This window comes from Protopterus annectens, chromosome 2.part0, assembly GCF_019279795.1.
Source record: "Protopterus annectens isolate FY-2018-M chromosome 2.part0, PAN1.0, whole genome shotgun sequence".
Classification (NCBI taxonomy): domain Eukaryota; kingdom Metazoa; phylum Chordata; order Ceratodontiformes; family Protopteridae; genus Protopterus; species Protopterus annectens.
This window is the reverse complement of record NC_056728.1, coordinates 1,129,525,538-1,129,549,618: the sequence shown is the minus strand read 5'-3', so window position 1 is coordinate 1,129,549,618 and position 24,081 is coordinate 1,129,525,538. Positions and strand designations below refer to the sequence as shown.

Genomic DNA, 24,081 nt, shown 5'->3' with positions numbered 1-24,081 from the left:
TGTATTCCTAGCTTTGGAGAGTGCAGTTTCTATCTGTGTGGCCGTGATTATCGGAATTTGGCAATCTTTTGGTATTGAGATGGGCCCTTTAGGGGGTGAGATTGGGGTGAAGTTGGCACTAAATCGATCTGCCAGGATATTGGCAATATCCTTGGGATCAGTATATTTAATGCCATTCTGTTGTAACTCAGAGCAGATCTGAGCATTGCCATTTAGATTCTTGACATAACTATAAAATGCCTTGTGGTTGTCTTTGGAATCTTTGGCAATTTTATTTTCGTAACTAGCTTTTGAGGATTTTATGAGGGATCTCAGCTTCTTACTGAGGCTGATGAGGGAGTTTTTTTGCATCCTGGGATTTTCCTCTTTTTTGCAACAGTTTCTTCCTTCTGTTGTATAGTTTGTTTATAGCAGGGGAACACCAGATTGGCTTCCTTTTTTTGGGGAAGAGCATCTTGGTTCTATTTGGGATGGCACGATTCATACATGAGTGGATGTGCTCGTACAATTCCTTAGTGTAGGATTCTGCAGTCGAACTTCCAGATCCCGTCTGCGTGGGTGTTGTGAAGTTTGTCACTTCTGACTTCAGTAGCTTGAAGTTGGCTTTGGAGAATTTTTTTAAGGAGGTTTCCTTACTGGGGGTGGGATGTGGATGTCAAGGGTGATTTGCTTATGGTCAGACCTGACCAATGAAGGGGTGACCACTGGTGTGGAGCATCTATCTCCCATGTTGTTAATGACCAGGTCTAGGATATTGGAGCCCCTGGTTGGACAATGGATTAGTTGATCCAGGGCGTTGGAATTTATGAATTCCAAGAACCGTTGGGAAAAGGAGTTGGTACCTGAGTATTTTTCCCAATTAATGGCTGGGTAGTTGAAATCACCCAGTATTAGGGTGTTTGGTTGTATCTTAATATTTTCCAGTATGTTTAGAAAGGTGTAGTGAGAATCTTGGGGCATGGTTGGGGATCTGTAGCAAGCTACAATTTGGATTGCAGTCTTACCTAGTGTTAGTTGCACCTGGAGAATTTCAGATGCATTGTGTTGGGCAACTAGCCTGGACGTGTGAATATCCTTGGTGAATATGGACACTCCTCCACCTTTAGTGTTTCGGCCCTGGTTTTGTGGCCGAAAACTGTGGTAAGAATTGTAGCCTGGTATTGCAGGGGTACTCTCTGGACCCTTGAACCAGGTCTCAGTTACTGCACAGATATCGATGTTCTCCATTTTTAGGAGTGCCTCGAGAGAGTGCATTTTGAGGTTTAGACTTCTAGCATTAGGTAGCATTACCTTCAGATTTTGCCTGCTTCTCTTTGTTACAGTGGTGGTTTTATCCTTTGAACCTTGCCTAAAAAAGGCACTGTAGGGATGGCAAGAGCTTTAGCCAGTAACCTGAATCCCAGGTTTGTCGATCATGTTTCCCAGGCAGACAAATACTGGATCCCCTTTGAATGACACCAGAAGCTTAGCCAATTGTTGAAGTCCATCATTTTGTCCTTATACTGTGGTATCATTCTTGGCGAAGGCAGGATGCTACTCAGGGCTAGGGTCATACCTGCCTGGGTCACATGATCCAAGAGGTATGTCTCAAGTCATTCACTCCAGCATGGACAATGACAGAGTCATATTTGTACTTGTTGTGGAGTGACTTGAGTGCATGCGTTATGTGGTGGATCCTGGCACCCGACAGGCAGCTGACTGTAATTTTCTCCTTGTTCAGTCTGGTGAGTGGGACATCAGTGTGCCTGACTATAGAGTCACCTATGACTAAAGTGTTGGGTACATTTTCTTGCCTTAGGGGCTGTTGTTGGGTGGCACACTGGTGTTGTGAGCTATGTGTCACTTTGATTGTGACTGGTGTTTGTTTGCGTTTCGGCTCCGGAGGTCCTTGTTGCTTGGACAGGTTAATGTTAAGGGCCTCCACATATGTGGGTTTAGTGTTGGTGTGTGTGGGTGTTGATGGTGTGGGTTTTGAAGGGCTATGAGTTGCTTGAGGTGTGATGCAGGTGTTAACCTTCTCCACTACTAAGTAGTTTTTTTCTTCACTACATTAACTATACCACTGAATTTTTGAGGGTTACTATACCCATGTCACAGAAAGAGAGATTTTTTGGATGTATGATTATTTGTTAACCAAATGGGTCAGCTAGATACCAGTTTATTCTGAAAGGGATGTTGGAAAAATAGTTACTTGTCCTTTGATAGTATGCACCACAGGCATATATATCCTAATGTAGTAGGAGGCCAATATATGAGAGCCTCTAGGCAATGCACACAAGAGGAAGCATTTCATGAAAACATTGATGCACTGAGTCAACATTTTTTGAAAAGGGGCTATAAGAAGGACCTTCTGATACAGCACAAGGAGAAGGGTGGTCAAGGATAGAAAAAACACTGCTGCCCCATATTTCTCTAGACGTGCTTCTAATGCACATAAGGATAGGAGCTTTGTCAGTAAACTCAGATTTGGTTTGAAGTACACAAATGATGTAGGCTCTGTATGTAGTATATGAAAAAAATGGGGAATACTTATAAGTGACAACAAAACAGCTGAAATAGGTGGGAACAATCCCTCTTTTATGTATAAAATTCTTTAACTTGAAAAGACTACTGTGCACAGAGAATTGTAATACTAGGTCAAGTAACTTGCTGTCTGCCAGACTTGGTACATACAGTTGCAGCCATTGCAGAGCCTGTACATATATTTCACATTAACAAGTGTTTAAACATCCACGGATGAAATAAAGTTTTAGTCTCAGATTCTATGCAGATTGTACTACAGCAAATGTGATTTATTTAGCCACATGCAAGTCCCGTACAGGATTCTATGTTGGTAAGACCAATAAGAGATTAAAAGATAGCATTTTTAGTCATTCTAATAGGTTCATAGGTTCATAGGTTCATACTAGGCTATCTGCCCAAGGGCATTTATAAGCCTAGCCCATAGTTATGTGGCTTTCACCACCCCTTTAGTTTGAATAAAAACTATGCCTATCATTTTTCTGTGCCTCTGTCAAGCAGTGACACTGAAGTAATCCCTGGGGTATATCTGCGATCTCCCATCCATTGGTCAAGATTCCTCTTGAACAAGGCCAGCGAGGTGCTCTGCCTCACATGTACCGGGATTTTGTTCCACAGCATAGGGAGTCTCTGGGTAATGAATCTGTCCCTCCAGCACGTTCTATTTATAACCGTGTCAAGGTTTAAGTCTCCGCCCTTGTGGTTCTGAGGGATCTAGATTTTTGAGGTGAAGCATATTCATCAAATCTGGGTTTGACATGGCCTTATATGTCAGGCACAGGTCACCTCTGAGCAAGCGGTATGAGACTGAATAGAGCTGGAGTTCTTTCAGTCGGGCAGCATAAGACATATTTTTGAGACCCTTTATCCTTTTGGTGAGGAACTTTTGGGGCCTTTCAAGCTGCAGCAGGTGTCTGGTCAGATACATTCGAACGGGCATTGTACTCAATCATAGGTCTAATGAGTGATGAGTACAGGGGACGATGACCTCCCTTGATCTAGATGTGAATCCCTTCATGATCAGGTGGGCGATATAGAAGGTTTTCCTAACTACTTTAGCAACATGAGTGTCAAGCGAAGGCTACTGTCAACTTGGGTCCCCAGATCCCTGATGACTTTTCTGTGCTCAGTGGATTGCCACCTATATGGTAGCTAGGGGTAACCTTGTTTTTCGAAGGGTATGACTATGCATTTTTGGCGTTTAACTTCAGGCCATGGCTCTGGCACCAGTTATCCGCTTCTGTGAGGCCCTTCTGGAGGATATCTGTGTCAGATGTGTTTTCCACTATGGCCCAGTTTGCAGTCATCTGCAAACTTTGTCAGCCATAACCCTCCTGTGTTTGCTTGTACTTCAGAAAAGTAGATGCCGAACAAGAGTGGACCCAGGACTGAGCCCTGTGGGACACCACTTGTGACAGGCTTTGAGTCTGACATGGCTCCAGCAACTCTGACCCTGTGGGTTCTGTCACTTAGCCAGTTTGCAACCCATCTTGTGATGTATGGGTTTACATTCAAGCTGATGAGTTTTTCGATGATACCTGAGTGGGGTATTGTGTCAAGGCCTTTGCCAGGTCGAGGTAGGCTGTATGGACTGCCTTTCCTCATCAATGGCCTTGGTGACTGTCTCAAAAAGTCAACCAAGTTTAAGAGGCAGGATCTGCCTTTGACAAAGCCAAACTGGGTTGGATCCAAAGTCTGCAAGTTCCCTATGTCTTTATTTATGAGTTCCATTATGATCCTCTCCATGGCTTTGCAGATAAGGCTTGTCAAGCTAATGGGGCGGTAATTTCCAGGGTCTGTGGAGGCACCGCCCTTATGAAGTGGGACCACAGTCGCCATGCGCCACTCCTTGGGCGTATCCTGAGGTGAGGCTAAGATTAAACAGCTGTCCTAACTGTGGGTTTAATTCCTCGTTGAGTTCATGAAGCACACAGCCGGGGACACCATCCGGTCCCATGGATGCTGTGTTTTTGCCTTAGTGAGGGCAGTTCTCACCTGGGCATTGGGGATGTTTGGGGGGCTACAATCCTCTGGAATAGATATTTCTCCTTTTGTGGGGAAGGGGGGGGAGAAGTTTGCACTGAACCTGTCAGCCAGTATGTTAGCAATGTGTGTAGGTTCAGTAATTTTCACATCATTTTGAACTAATTCTGAGCATATCTGGGAGTTTCCTCCTAGGTTTCTAACATAGCTAAAGAAGGCCTTATGATTGTCTTTAGAGTCCTTGGCGATTTTTCTCTCAAAATTTGCCTTGGATGATTTTATGAGAGCTCTTAGTTTTTTACTTATAATGATCAAAGGTGTCTTACCTTTCAAGGATTTTGCTCTATCTTGTAGTAGCTTCCTCCTTTTGTTGTAGAGCTTGTTTATGGCTGGGGTCCACCAGACTGGACGCTTGCCTTTGGTACAGAGAGTCTTAGTTTTATTTGGGATTGCCTGATCCATGCAGTCCCGTAGGTGCTGGTAGAAAGCATTTGTAAGTGATTCAGCGGTTTGAGTAATGTTTACCACTGGCTCAGGGGCCTTAAAGGAGACCACACTAGTTTTTAGAAGTGTGAAATCGGCTTTTGAGAAGTTTTTCACTGTGGTCTTTTTTGTTTCAGGTGGGGGCGGGATGAGGACCTCCAGTGAGATTAGTTTATGATCTGATCTCACCAGTGAGGGGTATACTTCCGGTGTTGAACATTTTGATCCCATGTTCGTGATGATGAGATCAAGTATGTTTTCTCCTCTTGTGGGGATGGTGACTAGTTGTTCCATGGCATTTGAGTTTATGAACTCCAGGAATCTTTGGGTTAGAGTGTTCGGGCTTGAGTAGTGTTCCCAGTCTATATTAGGGTAGTTGAAGTCACCTAGTATGATGGTGTTTGGAGATACATTTATCCCCCCAATGTTTTCAGGAAGGCCATGTGAGGTTCCTGAGTTTGAGAGGGTGGCCTGTAACATGCTACAAATTGCAGAGCAGTCTTGCCTATGGTTAATTGCACCTGGATGGTCTCCGATGCATCGTGCATTGCCACCAACCTTGAGGTGTGGGTGTCCTTTATGAATATGGACACCCCCCCTCCTTTCTTGGTGTTGTCCAGATTTTGGGGCGGAGCATGATATGAGGTGAAACCTGTTAGTGCTGGGGTGCTCTCAGGAGCCTTGAACCAGGTTTCTGTCACAGCACAGACATCGATGTTCTCCATATTGAGAAGGGCCTCGAGTGCGTGCATCTTGAGAGTGAGACTTCTGGCTTGCAATATGAACGATGCACTAGCTAAATATATTAAAGAAAATGCTGGACATGCGTTTGTTTTTAGAGTACTACAAATAGTACATGTGGGTCCGCGGGGTGGGGTGATCTCACTAACTATACTGAAACAGTAGAACTTAAATGGATCTTGAAGCTACAGGCTGATAAACATCCTGTTATAAATGCTTGTGTCCCTTTAAAACCTATATTGAAAGAGAGGAAATTTGTTTAATGAAGTGATGAATTAACTTAGTTGATTGAACATCTAACTGTTTTTAAACTGAGCTGTGATTTTGCGTTTTTGTGATCTGAAGAAGCATTGGTTTTACAACGTGAAAGCGCTTATCTGGTCCATTTTTACAAATAAATAGTTTTACTGTGTGAAGCTGTGGTGTTCCTGCCAATTTTTATGCTTTGGATTTTCGGTGCTTATTTGACAGTTATCAGTGGTTGGGACTTGGTTCGTGTGTTTGTAGGATGCAGCCTGAGATGTTATCGGGTCCCATGAAGGCTGTATTTTTTTGGCTTTGAGACGGCAGTGATGATCTGTTCCCTAGAGAGGGTGGGGGTGTGAGTACTGGGGATGTCCTGATTTTACTGATGGGGGCGACAAAGGAGTGAAGTTTTCTCTGAATCTGTCAGCCAGTAGATTGGCTGTATCTACAGCATTTTTGTATTTGGTGTCCTTGACCACTAGTTCTAAGCAGATCTGAGTGCTTCCTTTGAGACTGCGGACATATGTGAAGACAGCCTTATGATTGTGCCTAGTAGATGTGGCCAATTTGAACTCTGAGTTGGCTTTAGAGGATTTCACTAGCGCTCTTATTTGCTTGTTCTGGCTAAGGAGAGATTGCTTCCAGTTGGACAGCAATTTTTTCCTTTTGTTATATAGTTTATTTATTGCAAATGTCCACCAGACAGGTTTACTCTTCCTTGCGGAGGATGATTTTGTCCTGTCAGGTATTCCCGATTCCATGCATCTATATAAATGCTCATGTAATACTTTGGTGTAGATTTGGACATTGGATTTATGAGGGCGAACATCAAATAAAAATATATGTTGATTGTGGTGTGGAAGGGGTAAATTGCAGCTGTATAAATGTGCTTCCTCACCACGACTTTTTTACAGGTCCCTTAAGACCAGTGAGAGAGCTGCACTCCGACGATAATGAAGATGAATCTGATGGTGATGACAACAGCAAAGACTCTGAAGTAGAGAGGCCATTGAACACACATGGAGGAAGCAGAGGGCGCAGGTCAGTGCTAATTATTTTCAAGGTCACTGCACACTGGTCAAAATAATTTATGGTGCATTGTTTGTAATTTGTCTGTGTGACCACTGTTAATTTTTTATAAAGTATGTTAGAGCCTTGCTACAGTTAATGGTTGGTAGCTGTTTTCTGCAGTGATGCTATACCTTAAAGCCCAAGTATTATATAGCATATGTACAGTAGCTTTGCAAATTTTAAAATTAAACCTTTGGCACACTGCTGATATGCCACCACTCTGTACCTGCATCAGGCACATAAAACAGGTAGTGATGTTATTAGGAATAATCCTTCTTAGGTTAGCAGGAAGTCATTTCAAGGTTATGGAATACTTAAATAAATGTTCGTCATAGTCAGTGTTGCAGTACTAAGTACTGGGAAATTTATACTGTTCAGTAGCCCATGGCGGTCACGAATACTAGAGTCTTTCACCTTACACCAGCTGACCGATGTCCTTAACCATACGATGTCAGGATGCCTAAGAGGTATGTCAGTAGGTGCCATCTTCAGTTCTTTATTGCAGTGTAGTCTGATGCAGAAGATTTCTTCCTTAGTGTTGCTAGTCTGTCAGCTTGAGCTACCTGAGAATCACAGATAAGTATACTGTTGGAGACCTTCCTTTTCCTTTGTTAGCTGTTTGTATTTTGTTCATGCTTAAGAAGGTAATAATTGCTTCTCATGTGAGAAGCAAATCCCCCACAAAGGCATTTGTATTTTCTGTTTTGCATAGGGTCTCAACACAACGTTCCTAACTACCCATTCTGTAGTAGGTTTAATTCAGAAGTGATCAGGCATAGGGCCCAATCCTTTTAGTGCCATTTAGACAAAAAACTGCAAAAGATTCCATTGTTCTCCCCAGTTCATTTACAGTGTCCACCTGTTTTGCTTGTAAATGTTCTGCAGACTGTTTATTGCATCGAATTATGTTTGTAGTCTTTGCCTGGCAAATATCCTGGACTTTTGAGAGCCCATTGACTGTTTGGACATTAGAGGCATTTTATTCCATTTATTTTTATCTGACAAGATGTCTAATGCTATCAGCCATTCACCTGGTCTTGTCCAACATCCTTTTGTAAATGATGACAGTGTTGTATGTACCCAGCTCCCTAAATATGTCTGATTGCTCTCCATACCCACTAGCTTCTGCTGTAAAACTAGCTATCAAAGACTGATGAAACTCTTATTTGTGTCCAAAGTGTGTTTTAGTTTGATTAGTAATTACATATATTTGTACTAGTTCATGTATTTGTCTTAAATTATCTATGATATGATCCCAGTTGTTCTCATTAGGGGTAGTATATAATTATTGACCATGGTATGGGGAAGGCTAATCTATAATTAAATGGGATAGGGTATTTTGAGCTCAAAAAGGGAAATGAGCTTGGCTTAAAATGGCCTGCAAGGACAGTTAGCCTGTGAACCTATGAATACAGAGTGACCTATACATATCTGCCCTAAAATAAAGCTGAAAGCCTGCTTTTGCCCACTTAGTATTACTGCCTCATAGAGATGGAGGCCTTCATCAAAGCTCAGATTGAAATGAGTGTCTTATCATCCCTGTAGGTCTCCAGAGTGGACAGATTAAAGCCAAAAGCATCTACTTCTGCTTCTTCACTATGCCAGTTTTCAGCACCATGAGCTTCAGACAGTTGTGGTATTTATTTGTGCAAGAGGGCTTGACCCTTCAGTATGAACTCTGTTGCTCCCTTTTCTCTTCGACACTAACCCCTTCTGTTCTGAGATTGACTAGGCCCCGAGAGGTCAGAGTTATTTTCTATGTCCAATACTTCAGCACTCAATCTTTGTACTGAAGACCGCTTTGGATCCATGGATTACCTCAAGATTGTTATATCTCCGTAGTAGGCCCTGTTATTTAGCCATGAGGTCAGCTTCATTGGATCTCACAAGAACCTCTTAAACTTTCAAATTCCTGGAAAGAGTAACCTCATTGCCCACATGTCCAAACAGAACAGACCCACAGCTAATTAGCTGCAAGTATCAACACTTGTTGGTCTGGAGTTTTGGGCATTGATAATGGGCTTTGTCCTCAGAGTTTCAAAAGGTCTCGAGAGGAGGCACCAATCAGGGTCAGAGACGCATCCTCTAGTCACTTAGAAGACTGCATCACCCAAGTTTCCCAGGAAAAGGACATATAAAAGGAGATGCAGAGACAACCAAGCAGAGTCTTTTTACTCCTGACTCAGACAACTGGGATAGGGGAGGGATTACCAAATTCTCCTCTTAATGGCCACATATTTGAGGACATTTTGGAATCCATAAGAAAGAGGGGTGCTTTCTTGCCCCATTAATTACCCCTTCCCTGAAGAAGCCGTTTTGGTGAAGCCCTTTCAGACTGTTCCGTGTACATCTTCGGTGTTTCTGTATGTGGAATAGGATTGTATGATTGACCTGGTCATGGGAAGGGGCTGATGAGAACTGATTTGGCTGAGGCAGGCCTCCAGTTCATCAGCCTGATAAGAATTCTATGGCAATGGACAGGATGGAGAGAAGCATCAGGTACTTGTTCTATGAGCGTTTTAATCTACCTGCCACACTAAACTAGAAGTTCCCAAAGTGTGGGTCGTAAGCTGATTTTGGGTGGGTCTTGTTGGCTGGGGAGGGGGGTTCTGGCCGGGAGATTTATTTTTTAATTTTATTTTTTTTTTTTCCCATTTCCATCTGGTTGCACAGACACAATAGATGTGTGCTAACTGTTTTCATCTTCTGTATCTGTGAGACCTGCTGTTTATGTCTTTGTCTTTCAAGCGTGCAGAATTTGAATACCAGAAGATGTTTGAAATGTGGACCACAAATGGACAAGTTGAGACATAGGTGTTAGTGTGTGAGTCTGTTTAAGTGGTAGATAGATAGGTGTATTTAAGAAGTAGGTGTGTGTGTGTGTCTGTGTAAGAGGGTGGGAGGTGTGTCTCAACTGTCCACCTTTTCACAAAATGTCCAGATTTCTGCCTCCTATTTTCAGTCTGTACCTCATAACATTTGTGTTTTTTAGGTTTATTGTGGCAAATCATTGAGGACAGAATTCACTAATTAATGACAGGCATTTGAGTTTCAGACTTCATATCCTTCAGAAAATTCACAGTAACGCAATACCTTTTATTCTAGCAACTTTATAAGTTTGAGAGAGCAATATTTAAAGGTTGCCACTATTTTGGAGGCTTTGTCCCACCATTATTTCTGGCTTTGCCAAGACGTTCTGTACTAAGACATTGAGGTGTGTGTGTGTGTGTGTGTGTGTGTGTGTGTGTGTGTGTGTGTGTGTGTGTGTGTGTGTGTGTGTGTGTGTTTGTTTGTTTGTTTGTTTGTTTGTTTTTGCTCTTTCCCTCTTAATCCCACCTAAAAGTGGTGACTTCTGGAGAAAAGGTGATGAATTGCATTTAATAAATAATGACAATAATTAGAGTTACAGAATTCTTTTACTTTAGAAAAATGCATATTCACTCATGTTCTGTTTTTTCCATGTTTCAGGTTAATAATGCTAATATATGAAAGGTGTCCATGATTATTTCTGGATTTGTTACTGCTTTTTTTGGGATTTGTCCCTTTTTGGTTGAGAGCTATGGGTAGGGTGTGTGTGAGTGCGTGCGTGCCAGTGAGGGGGAGGGGTGTGTGTGAGTGAATGCTACTACAGAAATCCAGTTAACGGAAATCTGTGCTCTGAAATGTATGCTGTTTGGGAACTTATAATGGAAGGATTCTGTATAACTGTTAAAACTTTGCCTATGCTGTGATTGTAGAAGCATACGTAGTACTTTAGAATGTCAAAGAGCAGCAGATTGTGATATTTAAGCCCCATCATGACCAAAAGTTCTCACAGGTGAGTAATGGAAATTGTGCCATATTTGTTTGTTGCTGCCCTCTGGGACGGAATGTAAGAGAACCGCTTGACGCCCTCATACAGTTTAAGATGTGAAATGCTGATCTGTCCTTGGTGTTTGACTTGAGCACTTTGAAATGTGTTTTTTCACTTTTGGGGAAAAGTGTGATGGGCTTATATACTTCAAGCAAGCTTGATGTGGCTGCACCTACACTTTTCCGGGGAAATCTGTCATTAAGTAAAGAGACAGATGTTGTACGTGTTTCACTGTTACAGTCATCACATTTGGGTTATCCATGCCAGGGTAGCCCTCAGTTGGCCCGAATACCAGAGGCTTAGTATTTTTGTGTCAGTTGCTGTCGCTTCAGGACTGACGTCAGGTCGTCAGTAGTATAAAGTAAGGCAGCCGACCCCATTACATCAGTCTTTCTTGCCGAGGAGCCCGAAGCAGAAGCAGTTCGCACGAGTGCCGGTCAGCCGCTACCTGAGTTTTGTTTTCCGAACTGAAGATGAAGTCTTCTAAAGCTAAGTACCTCCTTGGGGATCCTTTTTTCTTGCTCTAACCGATGTCAGAAAAAGTTAACAATTGTCTTGCCTGTGGAAAGCAAATACCACATCAAGACTTTCATTCTTACTGAGTCACTTGCTTAGGCCCAGTCCACAACGTCCCCCGCTGTCACTTTTGTGCTTTGTTCAATGCCAGAACTATACATCGTTGGGCCATTATTGTAGCTAGATATTTTCGCTCTCAGTCCTCGATTTCCGATATGGCTTCAGTAAGCCATCCGACATCAGATCTTTCGAAAAAACGTAAGGATAAAGAGACAGACCGCACAGGTCCAAACCTACAGACGACGCTTCCGGTAAGCTAGTCATCCGTTCTCTGATCCTCAGTGAGGTGCTTTCACAGCCCCTGATGCCCGCTTCTCTGGATTTGCAGGCTGCTACTGAGACCCTTTCATAGTCCGGTATACCGCAAAAGTCTTCATCGACTAAGGATCCTGCAGATGTTCATCATGTTACACTGCTGCAGTCATTACACTTGAGTTATCCTGCCGTCAGGCAGTCCCGCAGTCGGCCAGAGTTCCAAGGTCTTGGTCCGGCGTCGGTTGCTGTTGCTTCTTCCCTGACATCAGTGCGCCAGGGGTATATAACATGCATCCAACGCCATTTTCTTCAGTCTTTCTTGCCGCTTGGTGCCTGAAGCAGAAGCAGTTCGCAAGTGACGGTCAGCCGACTCCTGAGATTTTCGAAGTCGAATTTCAGATCCAAAGTCTTCAATAAAGCTAAGTACCCCATTGGGGAAACTTTTTTCTTGCCTCAGACCAATGTCAGAAAAAGTTAATAATTGTATGTCTTGTGGGAAGCAAATACCTCACAAGGACTTCCACTCTTACTGTGTTCCATGCCTAGGCCCTGATCACGACGTCACTAGTTGTCGGTTTTGTGCTAGATTTAACAAACGCACTATAAAAAGACGTTTTGATTTTGCTTTGCACTACTTTGGCTGAAGGTTCAATTATACTATGCCGTCAGATCAACCGATGACCACAATTACGAAAAAAAACGCAAAGACAAGGATAAAGACAGGCATCTGAGGTCCAAAACTGACGACGAAACCTCTTCTAGGCCAGTCGCCGGTTCTCAGTAAGGTGCTTTCGCAGCCCCTGACACCCAATACCTCACAGCCACAGGCCGATTCCGACTCCCACATGGAGACAACTAGGCCTCTGGAAACTCAAGGTATTGGGCCTACAGAAACTAATCCCTCAGATGGGTCCGGAGCCACTGAGCAGGCATCGGCATCTGAGGGTGTTTTCAGACCTTCACAATTTACCATTAAAGCAAAGACAAAAGTACCATTAAAGACAAAGAAGCAAGTACAAGCATTCTCCTGGACAGTCCTCCATGCCTAAGAAACAGATGCTTAAAATGGCCGAAGACCTCAGTACTCTAATCAGGGGTTCCCATCCCCCTCCTGAGAAAAGGCCTAGGCTGGATACAGACTACGATTCCTCTGATCAGGTTTCCATTTCCTCTGATTCCTCTTCAGACCAGGGATACTCTCTACCCCCCTATGAGGACTCTGATGCTGAAGAATCTATTCCTTCAGTCTCTCCTCCTGAGGATTATTCTTTTGGGGAAACTTTACATACCATGAGGGAGCATTTCCATTGGGAAAGTCAGGATTATTCAGAATCCAAGAAAAGGCTCAGGGATTTCCTTTTATTGCCTCAGCACAGGCACTTTTCTATTCCACCTGTGCTAGATATTGTGGGTGATGTGTTCTCTGAATCCAGCTTATCTCCTGATTCTTTGCCCCATGCACCAGCCAAGCCAGATAGGTATTATAGAGTCCCCTGACTCTCACAAATTTCTTTATAAAAACCCTTCTGCTGATCCAGAAACTATTTCCCAGGGTCCAAAAGGGGTTAAGGCTTCCATTGCAAAAAATCCAGTACACTCTGACAGAGATTCCAGAGCTTTGGATAGATGGGGGAAGTAAGTTTACACTTCTGCAACTTTAGCAGTAAGGGCTTTAAATTGCCAGTTTCACATGCTTAAGTACCAACAATATTTAATGGCTCAGTTAAAACAGAAAATGCTTGCAAGCTCAGAAGCTCCTGACTGTAAAGAAATGCAGGATTTATTGCATGCAGTTGAACAGGTGGGAAAACATACTCTGCAATGTGGTTTTGATTCTTTAGAGGCCTCTTGTAGAGCCGCAGTTACAGGTTCTGTGATTCGAAGACATGCTTGGTTAAAAGAACAGAGTTTACCTGATCATGTTAAGGCAAAATTATTGGATGCTCCTTTACAGCATGATACCTTGTTTGGTGTTAAGGCAGAAGAGGTGTTAAAGAAAATGGAGGATAAAGCTAAATCTATGCAAACAGTCAAGGATTTCTTAAAGGTACAGCTACCTTGATTTAGCAGAAATTGGCCAACAAAGAATTGGTCCTTTCCAGTGTCAGACAGGCCACAGAGAGGCAGATGCAGATGCCCAAGAGGCAGATCTCAACCCCAACGCTCTAACAGACAACGACAGTGGGGCACCTCAACCCCAAAAGGAGGTGAGGACAAGTCTCAGCCTTACAGGAAACAGTTCCAGTGACTTCCCCCTTCATACGCCAAGCACTTCCCTATTGGCAGCCCCTTTAGGGGGAAAACTAGCACTTTTTTCACAAAACTGGCAAGCAATCACCCAAGACAAATGGGTTCTGAATATTGTCTCTCAAGGTTACAGGTTCCACTTTCATACTTTACCAAGGCTAAAAGGAATGCCAGACCTGCCACAAAATCAATGGGCAGAGGCACAAAAACAGATTTCAGCCCTCATGGACATGAGAGCTATTCAAAAAGTACCATAACAGGAACAAGGACAAGGATTTTACTCAAGACTCTTCATGGTCCCCAGAAAGGACAAGGCCTGGAGGCCCATACTGTTTATTTATTTTATTTTTATTTTATTTTACATTTGTTGACCGGGCTAGTCTAGCTGGATATATGTCCATTTTCAGTAGTGGCCCGGGGAGATAAGCTCCAAAACAGATTCACTAAAGTACACATCTACAGAAGTACATATATCAGATGCAATTACATTCATCGTTACGAAGACAATATAAGTGGTCATAGGTATATAGAGTATAAAAAACAAATACAAAATATTGACAAGACTTAGATGTTCAAAAGGATTAATAGCAGAACTTGTATAATATAATTGTAGATAAGAAAGGAGGAATAAAAGCAAAGTAAAATGGAGTTAAAGGTGATTAAAAAATCAAGTAGTAAAGCATGTCCCTTTTCAGTGAGTACACAAATAGGTAAGACTGTGTGGGAGAGGTAGAACGGTAGTTGTTAAGAAGAGATTGTTGCAGAGATGTGAAGGTGGGGTTGAATCAAGTGGCGAGAGCATTATTCAGACAGACCTTTCAATTCTAAATACTTACCTGGATATTCCGAAATTCAAAATGTTGACATTACAGCAGCTTCTACCCATGCTGGGCAAGAAGGCTTGGCTTGTTACTCTGGACCTCAAAGAGGCATACCTGCATGACCCTATCAGACAAAATTGCAGAAGATACCTCAGATTCAAAGCTGGTACAATGCGCTACCAATTCTCTGTACTGCCCTTTGACTTATCTAGTGTGCCCAGGGTCTTTACAAAGTGCCTGGCACCAGTAATTGCATTTTGCAGACAAAAAGGAATTCAAATATATCCATACCTGGATGACTGCCTCATTCAAGCAGAGACAAAGAACATTCTTCTACAGCATCTTGTGTTTGTAAAAAGGTTGCTATTTTCTCTAGGGTACACAGTAAACGAAAAGAAGTCAAAACTAGTGCCCTCACCACAGATTGTATTCCTGGGTGGCAGCTTAAATACAATGGCCCAGATGGCTTATCTCACGCCAGACAAACAAGTTCAACTAACTCAACATTTGCAATTACTGGCAAAAAAGTCCCATCTCCCTGCAAGAAAAATTCTGCAGGCCCTGGGATTCATAGCATCCTGCATACTAGACTGCATATGAGGAAATTACAGTGGTACCTAAAAAGTGTTTGGACTCAACACTCCCACAGTTTAGAAGCAGTAATATCAGTGATTCCCTGCCTACAACAGGAGTTTTGATGGTGGGGCACAGGCATGTCACCTAAACAAGGGTCAGCCTTTTATCCTACCCACAGCCAGACAGACTCTAACAACAGATGCTTTCGGATTATGCCTGAGGAGCACACATGGCAGGAAAATGCATTCAGGGCAAGTGGACCACAGACCAGATGCATCTTCACATCAATCAAAAAGAGATGTTGGCTGTTCAAAATGCCCTAACAGCTTTCAAGGACCTTCTGCATCCAGGACAATTATTATTAAAGGCAGACAACGCCACAGTAATGTGGTACATAAACAAGCAAGGGGGCACTCATTCTTATCCCCTATGCAGGCAAGCCATGACCTTGTGGAACACAGCTCTAACGTATCAAGTTCATCTGCAAGCACAATTCCTGCCAGGAAAGAAAAGTACTCTGACAGACGATCTAAGCAGAAATATCATGGACCCTCACGAATGGAAATTGAATCCACAAATCTTCAGCATGGTAACGCGAAAATGGGGATGCACAGACATAGATCTTTTTGCCTCCCCACTGAATTGCCAACTACAAAAATTCTGCACAAGGACTTATCACACACAAGCATGGAAAGTGGATGCTCTCTCGTTCAGCTGGAAAAGCCTAAAAGTTTATGCCTTCCCACCACTGCCTCTCACTTCAAAGGTGCTCCTAAAAGCCAGACAAGAAAAAACACAGATGATCCTGATTGCTCCAGACTGGCCACGCCCAGCACTGGTACCAAATCTTAAAGAACTTAGCTCAAGGCCCACCATGGATTTTGCCTCAAATTCCACACCTTTTGACTCAGCAAAACAATCAGATTCTGCACAGTCAGCTCAAAACCCTAAACCTGGCTGCATGGCAGATTCATTAGTCAAACAGGCAATACCTCTCTCTAAAGCTGTTATGGATGTCATTTTGGAGGCCAGGAGGCCTAGCACCAGGAAAGTTTACTCAGAAAAATGGAAGAGATTCTGCGCCTGGAACCAGGCTCAAAGCCTTGACCCTCTTGTCCCAAACATTCCTCAGATTTTGCAATACTTAACTGAGATGCTGGACAAAGGCCTATCCTCCTCATCAATCAAGATCCACGCCTCTGCCATTTTCAGCACATTACAACACGGATCCTCCTTTATTCTCTCATCTCTTGCTAAAGCAGTACCTCAGAGGGGCTACAAACATAAGACCGCCCTGGAGAGCACCAACACCAACTTGGGACCTCAATTTAGTTTTGGAAAAACTGACCCTGCCACCTTTTGAGCCAGCCAATACAGCCGATCAAAAATTTTTATCATGGAAAACAACTCTGCTCCTGGCAGTAACTTCAGCACGAAGAGTCTCAGAGCTACAGGCATTAACGGCAGTGGAACCTTTTATAATTTTTCATCAGGACAGGGTTTCTTTAAGGACAAACCCTACCTTTATGCCAAAGGTGGTATCTAGTGTGGCTCTTAACCAAACCATCCATTTGCCAACTTTTTATCCAAACCCCCAGAGTAAAGGGGAGAAACTTCTGCACTCTTTGGACATACACAGGCAGCTACTCTTCTACTTGGACAAAACAAAAGCTTTCAGGAAAACTGAGCAACTGTTTGTAGCATATGCTGCAGGATCACAGGGCAAGGCTATCTCAAAGCAGACTATATCCAAATGGATAGGACACTGTATTCATTACTGCTACACACAGCATGGAAAATCAGTCCCTAATAACATTAGGCCACATTCCACCAGGGCAACAGCCACTTCAACAGCCTTTCTCAGAGGAGTACCTACCAAGGAAATTTTGGAAGCTTGAACTTGGAGTTCAGTGCACACCTTTACCAAGCATTACCACTTGCCTTTTTACTCTAAATCCAGAGCAGGATTTGCCACTGCAGTTCTGCAGGGCCTCATAGCCAATCCTAACTCTTTATAGACCAGCCACCCAACCTTAGCTTTGGGATTCTACCCAAGTGTAATGACTGCAGCAGTGTAACACGATGAACATAGTACAGTTTTGTACTTACCACAAATGTAGATGTTCGAGTGTTCACAATGCTGCAGTCCAGGTTACCCTCCCTCCATCCCCTCTGAACTAGCTGGACGTATCTATACCTTTCTATCCTATACAACCTTTGTGGTGTATTTGCTTGTAACTGAAGGTATTGTTTTTATTTTATATGTATATTTTTTATTATCATTATGTATTGCCTACCTACTTGGGGGCACCTGACCTCTGGGGCAAGAGAAACTGAAGAAAATGGCGTTGGATGCATTTTATATACCCCTGGCGCACTGACGTCAGGGAAGAAGCGACAGCAACCGACGCCGGACCAAGACTTTAGAACTCTGGCCGACTGTGGGACCGCCTGACGGCAGGATAACCCAAGTGTAATGACTGTAGCAGTGTGAACATTCGAACATCTACATTTATGGTAGGTACAAAACTGCACTTTGTCTGGAGCTGCTGAGCAGGCACCAGCTTCCGAGGAAGTACTTTGCACTACCGATTCTCGACACAAATCGACAACGTCTTTCACGTCTTCTGTTCTTTCGAAAACTACCGAGTTTTTAAGGCCCAGGGTACAAACCACACCTAAGAAACCGATGACCCCATCTCAGGCACCTGCTTCCTTGCCTCAGTCTCAAATGCTTAAAATGGCGGAAGACCTTATAATGTTGATCAGGGGAAGCCAAGCTACCCCTTCCAAAAGAAAAAAAGATTTGTCCCCAGTAGTCTTATCTGAACAGGAATCACTCCTTGAAGGCTGAGTGTGGCCAAGGCGCTAGAGAAGAGTAATAAAAGTTTTTACTAGCTTCGTTGTTTCATTTTGTGGTGTAGCAATTTGGGTCCTGCAGTTGTTCGTTGGTTATCTGAACAGGAGTCTGATGACTCAGATGCCTCTGAATATGAAGACATGCAACCCTCTCTGCTTATGATGATTCTGATGCAGAGGAATCCATTCCCTTCAGCCTCTCCACCCCAAGATTTTTCCTTTGGGGAAACTCTTCATACTTTAAGGGAGCATTTCCAATGAGAATGTCAGGACTATCCTTAGTCTAAAAAGACTCGGGGAATTTTTAGGTCTTCCACAGTACAGACCCCTGGCCATTCCTCCTGTCCTGGATATTGTGGATGATGTTTTCATGGAATCTAGTTTAACTCCTGACATCTTCCCTCTCACTCCCTGGAAACCTGACAGGTATTACAGAGTCCCTGACTCTCACAAATTTCTTTTCAAAAATCCTACTGCTGACCCTGAATTTATCTCCCAAGGGCCTAAAGGAATTAAAGCAACTTCTGGTAAGAATCCCAACCTCTTAGATAGGGATTCCCGAGCTTTAGACAGACTGGATAAAAAAGTATACACTTCTGCTACTCTTGCTATTAGAGCACTAAATTGTCAGTTCCATATGCTAAAATTCCAGCAGCATACCATGGAACTCCTCAAACAAAAAATATCAACTTTTCCTGCTTGTGCAGAAAATAAGTTGCAAGGCTTAATGCAGTCTGCAAGTCAAGTAACTTAAGCACACCTTACACTGTGGTTTTGATGCCCAAGAAGCATCTTGCAGGGCAGCAGTCACTGGTTCTGTCCTTAAAAGGCATGCTTGGCCTAAGGAACAGTCCTTGCCAGACCATGTCAAATCTAAACTATTGGATGCACCCTTGCACAAAGACAGCTTATTTGGCACCAAGGCAGAGGAGGTCTTAAAATGGATGGACGAAAAAGCTAAAACTATGCAGACAGTTAAGGATTTCCTACAGGTCCAGCCACCCAGGTTCAGTAGGCGTTGTCCCTCCAAACACTGATCCTTTCCTGCCCCCTCCAGGTCAGTTCAGCCCAGACCCTGAGGAAGCAGACCCCCCCCCAGACAACAGCCACAGGGAATGCAGAGATCAAAGCAATGGAGTATCTCCACTTCTAAACCAGGTAGTGCAAAGCCACCCCCTCATGGTAAGAACTCACAATGACTGTCCACTTCCACCCCCTTCCTCTGCCCACCTGCACTTACCCCTGGGAGGAAAACTCTCCTTCCACGCAAGCACCTGGGCCACCATTACAAACAACCGCTGGGTCCTCAACATAGTGTCCTAGGGATACAAGTTTTCTTTTCACACTCTACCAACCCCAAAAGGGTTCCCAGATCTACCTCCAAACCAGTGGGCAGAGGCCAAAAAGCAAGTCCTTTCCCTGCTCTCCATGAGGGCGATAGAACACGTTCCTGCAGAACAGATAGGCCAAGGTTTCTACTCCAGGCTCTTCCTGGTACCCAGAAAAGAGGACACCTGGCGGCCCATCCTCAATTTATCCATTCTAAACATCTTCCTGGTGATACCAGAATTCAAAATGCTCACCCTTCAGCAACTACTACCTATGCTTACCAAGAATGCCTGGCTAGCCACCCTAGACCTAAAAGAGGCCTACCTACACATCCCAATCAGGGAATCATGCAGGAAATATCTACGTTTCAGGGCAGGATCTCTGCACTTCACTTTGGCTTATCTACTGCTCCCAGAGTTTTCACAAAATGCCTGGCTCCAGCCATTGCTTTTTGCAGGCAAAGAAATATTCAAATTTACCCATACTTAGACGACTGCCTAATTCAGGCAGACAGTCAGGAAAAGCTGCTCAAGCACCTAACCTTTGTAAAGGACCTACTGACCTCCCTAAGGTACACGATCAATGAAAAGAAATCCAAAGTGTCACCCACCCAAAGGATTGTATTCCTTGAGCAAGCCTGGACACAGCATCCCAGATAGCATTCCTTACACCAGAAAAGCAAACTTCCCTGACAGCCTATTTCTCTCAACTAGCCACCAGACCCCAGTTAACTGCAAGGAAAATCCTGCAAGCTCTGGGGTTCATGGCATCTTGCATTCTACACATTCCATATGCCAGACTGCATATGAGGAAACTTCGGTAGCACCTAAAAAGCCTCTCAAGACCTGGAAACTCTTGTCCCAATGATACTTTGTGTAAGAAAATATTCCTTTGGTGGGCAGCAGCATGCTACCACAACAAGGGACTACCCTTCTCACCACCCCACACTGCCCAGACCCTCACCACAGATGCATCAGACTATGCCTGGGGTGCACACCTGAACGGCAGGTGCATACAGGACCAATGGAGCCCACATCAATTACATCTGGACACCAACGAAAAAGAGATCTTAGTTGTCCAGCACGCATTGACAGCTTTCAGACCCCTTCTCTCCCCAGGGGCTCTACTGATCAAAACAGACACCACAGTGATGTGGCATTTCAACAAGCAGTGAGGGACTCGCTCCTACCCACTATGCAGGCTCGCCACGACCATTGGGCAGACCGCTTCAGCCATGCAACTACACCTGTTGGCTCTATTCCTGCCAGGCTCTCTGAACTCTCTGGCAGACAACTTAAGCAGAAATCTTCTAGACCCACATGAGTGGCAGCTAAACCAAAGAACCTTCACCCTCATATTTCAGAAATGGGGCACCCTGAAGGTAGACCTCTTTGCTTCCCACTCCAGCCATCAGCTTAGCAAGTTCTGCACCAGGGAACCTCACTGCAGGGCCTGGAAAGTGTATGCTCTATCTTTACAGAAGGTCAACCTCTCAGTCTATGCATTTCCCCCACTACCTCTCATTACCAGGCTACTGCTCAAAATAAAGGAGGAAAAACCAAGGGCAATCCTGATTGCCCCAGACTGGTCACACCAGCACTGGTACCCACTGCTGCCCAGCCTGTCCCCTTTGCCACCATGGCATCTCCCTCAGATCCCAACACTCCTGACACAGAGGGAAGGAGAATTCATGCATCCCCAATTGCAGACCCTCAATTTGGCAGCCTGGCTTATTCCCCGACCACTGTACAAGCTGCCAATCTCAGTAAACAGGTTCTAGATGTTCTACGTGAGGCCATATACCCCTAGCACTAGAAAGTCTTATGCTGACAAATGGAAAAGGTTCTGCACCTGGATCCAGGCTAAGGGAGCCGATATGGCACAGCCCTCCCTACCTCTCATCCTGGATTACCTAGCTGACCTACACAGTGGTCTATCCTTTTCCTCTATTAAAATTCCTGCCTCTGCTATCTCTGCTCATTTTAGCACTGAGCAACGTCTTTTCTCACACCTTGTCATCAAACAGTTCCTCAGAGGGGCTAGCAACATGAGGTCACCAAAAGAGCACCTTCCCCAGCTTGAGACCTAAACTTTATGCTAGAGAAACCCCCCTCCCCCCCTTTCAACCAGCAGCTTTAGCAGAGTTAAAGCTTCTCTCATGGAAGACAGCCTTGCTTCTGGTCATTTCTGCAAGAAGAGTATCTGAGCTACAAGCACTAATGGCTGTAGAGCCCTTCATCATTTTCCATGCTGACAGGGTCTCCCTCAGGACTAACCCATCCTTCATGCCAAAAGTGGTGTACAGTGTGGCTCTCAACCAATCCATTCATTTGCCCATCTTTTTCCCTAACCCACAAAACAAGGGGGAAAGAATACTGCACTCTCTAGATGTGCACAGACAGCTCAGATTCTATCTAGACAGGACTAAATCATTCAGGAAGACTGATCAGTTTTTAGTCAGCTTTGCTGCAGGAGCAGAGGGCAAAGCCATGTCCAAACAAACCATTTCCAAATAGATAGCACACTGCATCCATTTCTGCTACGAGCAACATGGGAAACCTCCCCCTAAGGGGGTCAGAACTAACTCTACCAGAACAACCTCCACCTCTACAGCTTTCCTTAGAGGAGTCCCACCAGGGACATCCTGGAGACTGCAACATGGACATCTGCTCATACCTTCACCAAGCATTACCACCTGCTTATCTTCTCCAAATCCAGGGCAGACTTTGCCACTGCAGTCTTGCAGGGCATCTAGCCAGCCCCCAGTCTTCTTGACTGCATCCACCCTTTTCCTCAGCTTTGGGAATCAACCCAAATGTGATGACTGCAACAGTGAAACACAAAGAACATAGAACAGTTGTATACACTTACCATAAATGTATATGTTTGAGTGTATTCACTGTTGCAGTCCTGGTTTCCCTCCCTCCATCCCCCTTTCTCTCTCTCTTATTACAAGAAACTTTTTGGTATGTACTTTCTACTGGTGGGATTCTTCCACCATATCCTGGCTCCCACTTGGGGGCTCCTGACAGTTAAGCCAAGAAAAACTGATGTAATGGCATTGGCTGCCTTACTTTATACTACTGACGACCTGACGTCAGTCCTGAAGCTACAGCAACCAGCGCAGAAATACTAAGCCTCTGGTATTCGGGCCGACTGAGGGCTACCCTGGCAAGGATAACCCAAATGTGATGACTGCAACAGTGAATACTCTCGAACATCTACATTTATGGTAAATGTGCACAACTGTACTTTTTGTGTTCTTTTATTACACTGTATTTATTTGGTGTTATTAAATCCATTATTACGAGTTATAAAATTAAAGAATGACATTATAAGCAGCTCCAATTTGCAAGCCAACTCTGACAATGACAGGCATGCGATAGATTAGAGCACATGTCTGATGTTCTTCGTGTGTCACTGTTGCAGTCATTACATTTGGGTAATCCTGCTGGCAGGTTGCCCTCAGTCGGCCTGAATTCCAAAGTCTTGGGTCCTGCCTCGGCTGTCGTCGCCCCTTCCCTGACGTCAGGACGTCAGGGGTATAAAAGAAGCAGCCAACGCCATTTTCTTTAGTCTTTCTTGCCACGCGGTGCCCGAAGCAGAAGCAGTTCGCAAGTGCCGGTCGGCCGACTCCTGTGATTTTCGAGTTTGAATTTCAGATCTGAAGTCTTCTATAAAGCTAAGTACCCCACTGGGGAATCTTTATTCTTGCTCCAGAACCGATGTCAGAAAAAGTTAATAATTGTATTTCTTGTGGGAAGCAAATACCTCATAAGGACTTTTATTCTTACTGTATTCCTTGCCTAGTCCCTGATCATAACTTTCTGGGTTGTCGGTTTTGTGCTAGATTTAACCAACACACTGTTAAGCGTCTGTATGAGTTTGCTTTAAACTACTTTAGACGCCGGTTTAATTATCCAGAAATGTCGTCGGAAAGCCATCCGACTACTGGAGTTCACAAAAAACGCAAAGAAAAATAAAGACAGACGAGGCCCAAAACTGACGACAGAGCTTCTCCTAAGACAGTAGCCGGTGTGCCGGTTCTCAGTGAGGCTCTTTCGCAGCCCCTGATGAACGCTACTTTAGAGTCGCAGGCCGCTACCGACTCCCACGTGGAGTCAGCCATGCCACTGGAATCTCAAGGTATTGGAGCCTCGGACGCTAATCCTTCAGATGGGTCCGGAGCCGCTGAGCAGGCACCGGCTTCTGAGGGTGTATTCAGACCCAAACATTTATACATTAAACCGACTTCAAAGGCAAAGACTAAAGCACCTTCAAAGGCAAAGAAGCAAACTCAAGAGCCGCATGGACAGGCCTCCATGCCCAAAAAACAGATGCTGAAAATGGCCGAAGACTTGATTACCTAGATCAGGGGTTCCCATCCCCCTCATAAGAGGCCTAGGCAAGAGACTGACTATGAATCTTCAGATCAGGTTTCCATTTCTTCTGATTCCTCTTCTGATCAGGAATATTATTTTCCCCCCCTATGAGGATTCTGATGCTGAAGAATCCATACCT

General features: G+C 44.1%; 1 protein-coding gene across 3 annotated transcripts in view; it reads left to right on the top strand.

Moving 5' to 3' along the window:
* The window catches only part of MLLT3 (MLLT3 super elongation complex subunit), a 1,902,592-nt gene that overhangs the window by 1,473,855 nt on the left and 404,656 nt on the right, over positions 1 to 24,081 (top strand). For all 3 annotated transcript variants that reach the window (XM_044061325.1, XM_044061324.1, XM_044061326.1), the window contains exon 7: positions 6,888 to 7,014. In XM_044061325.1, the coding sequence (XP_043917260.1) occupies positions 6,888 to 7,014 (127 nt within the window). The remainder of the gene's footprint in view (positions 1 to 6,887; positions 7,015 to 24,081) is intronic.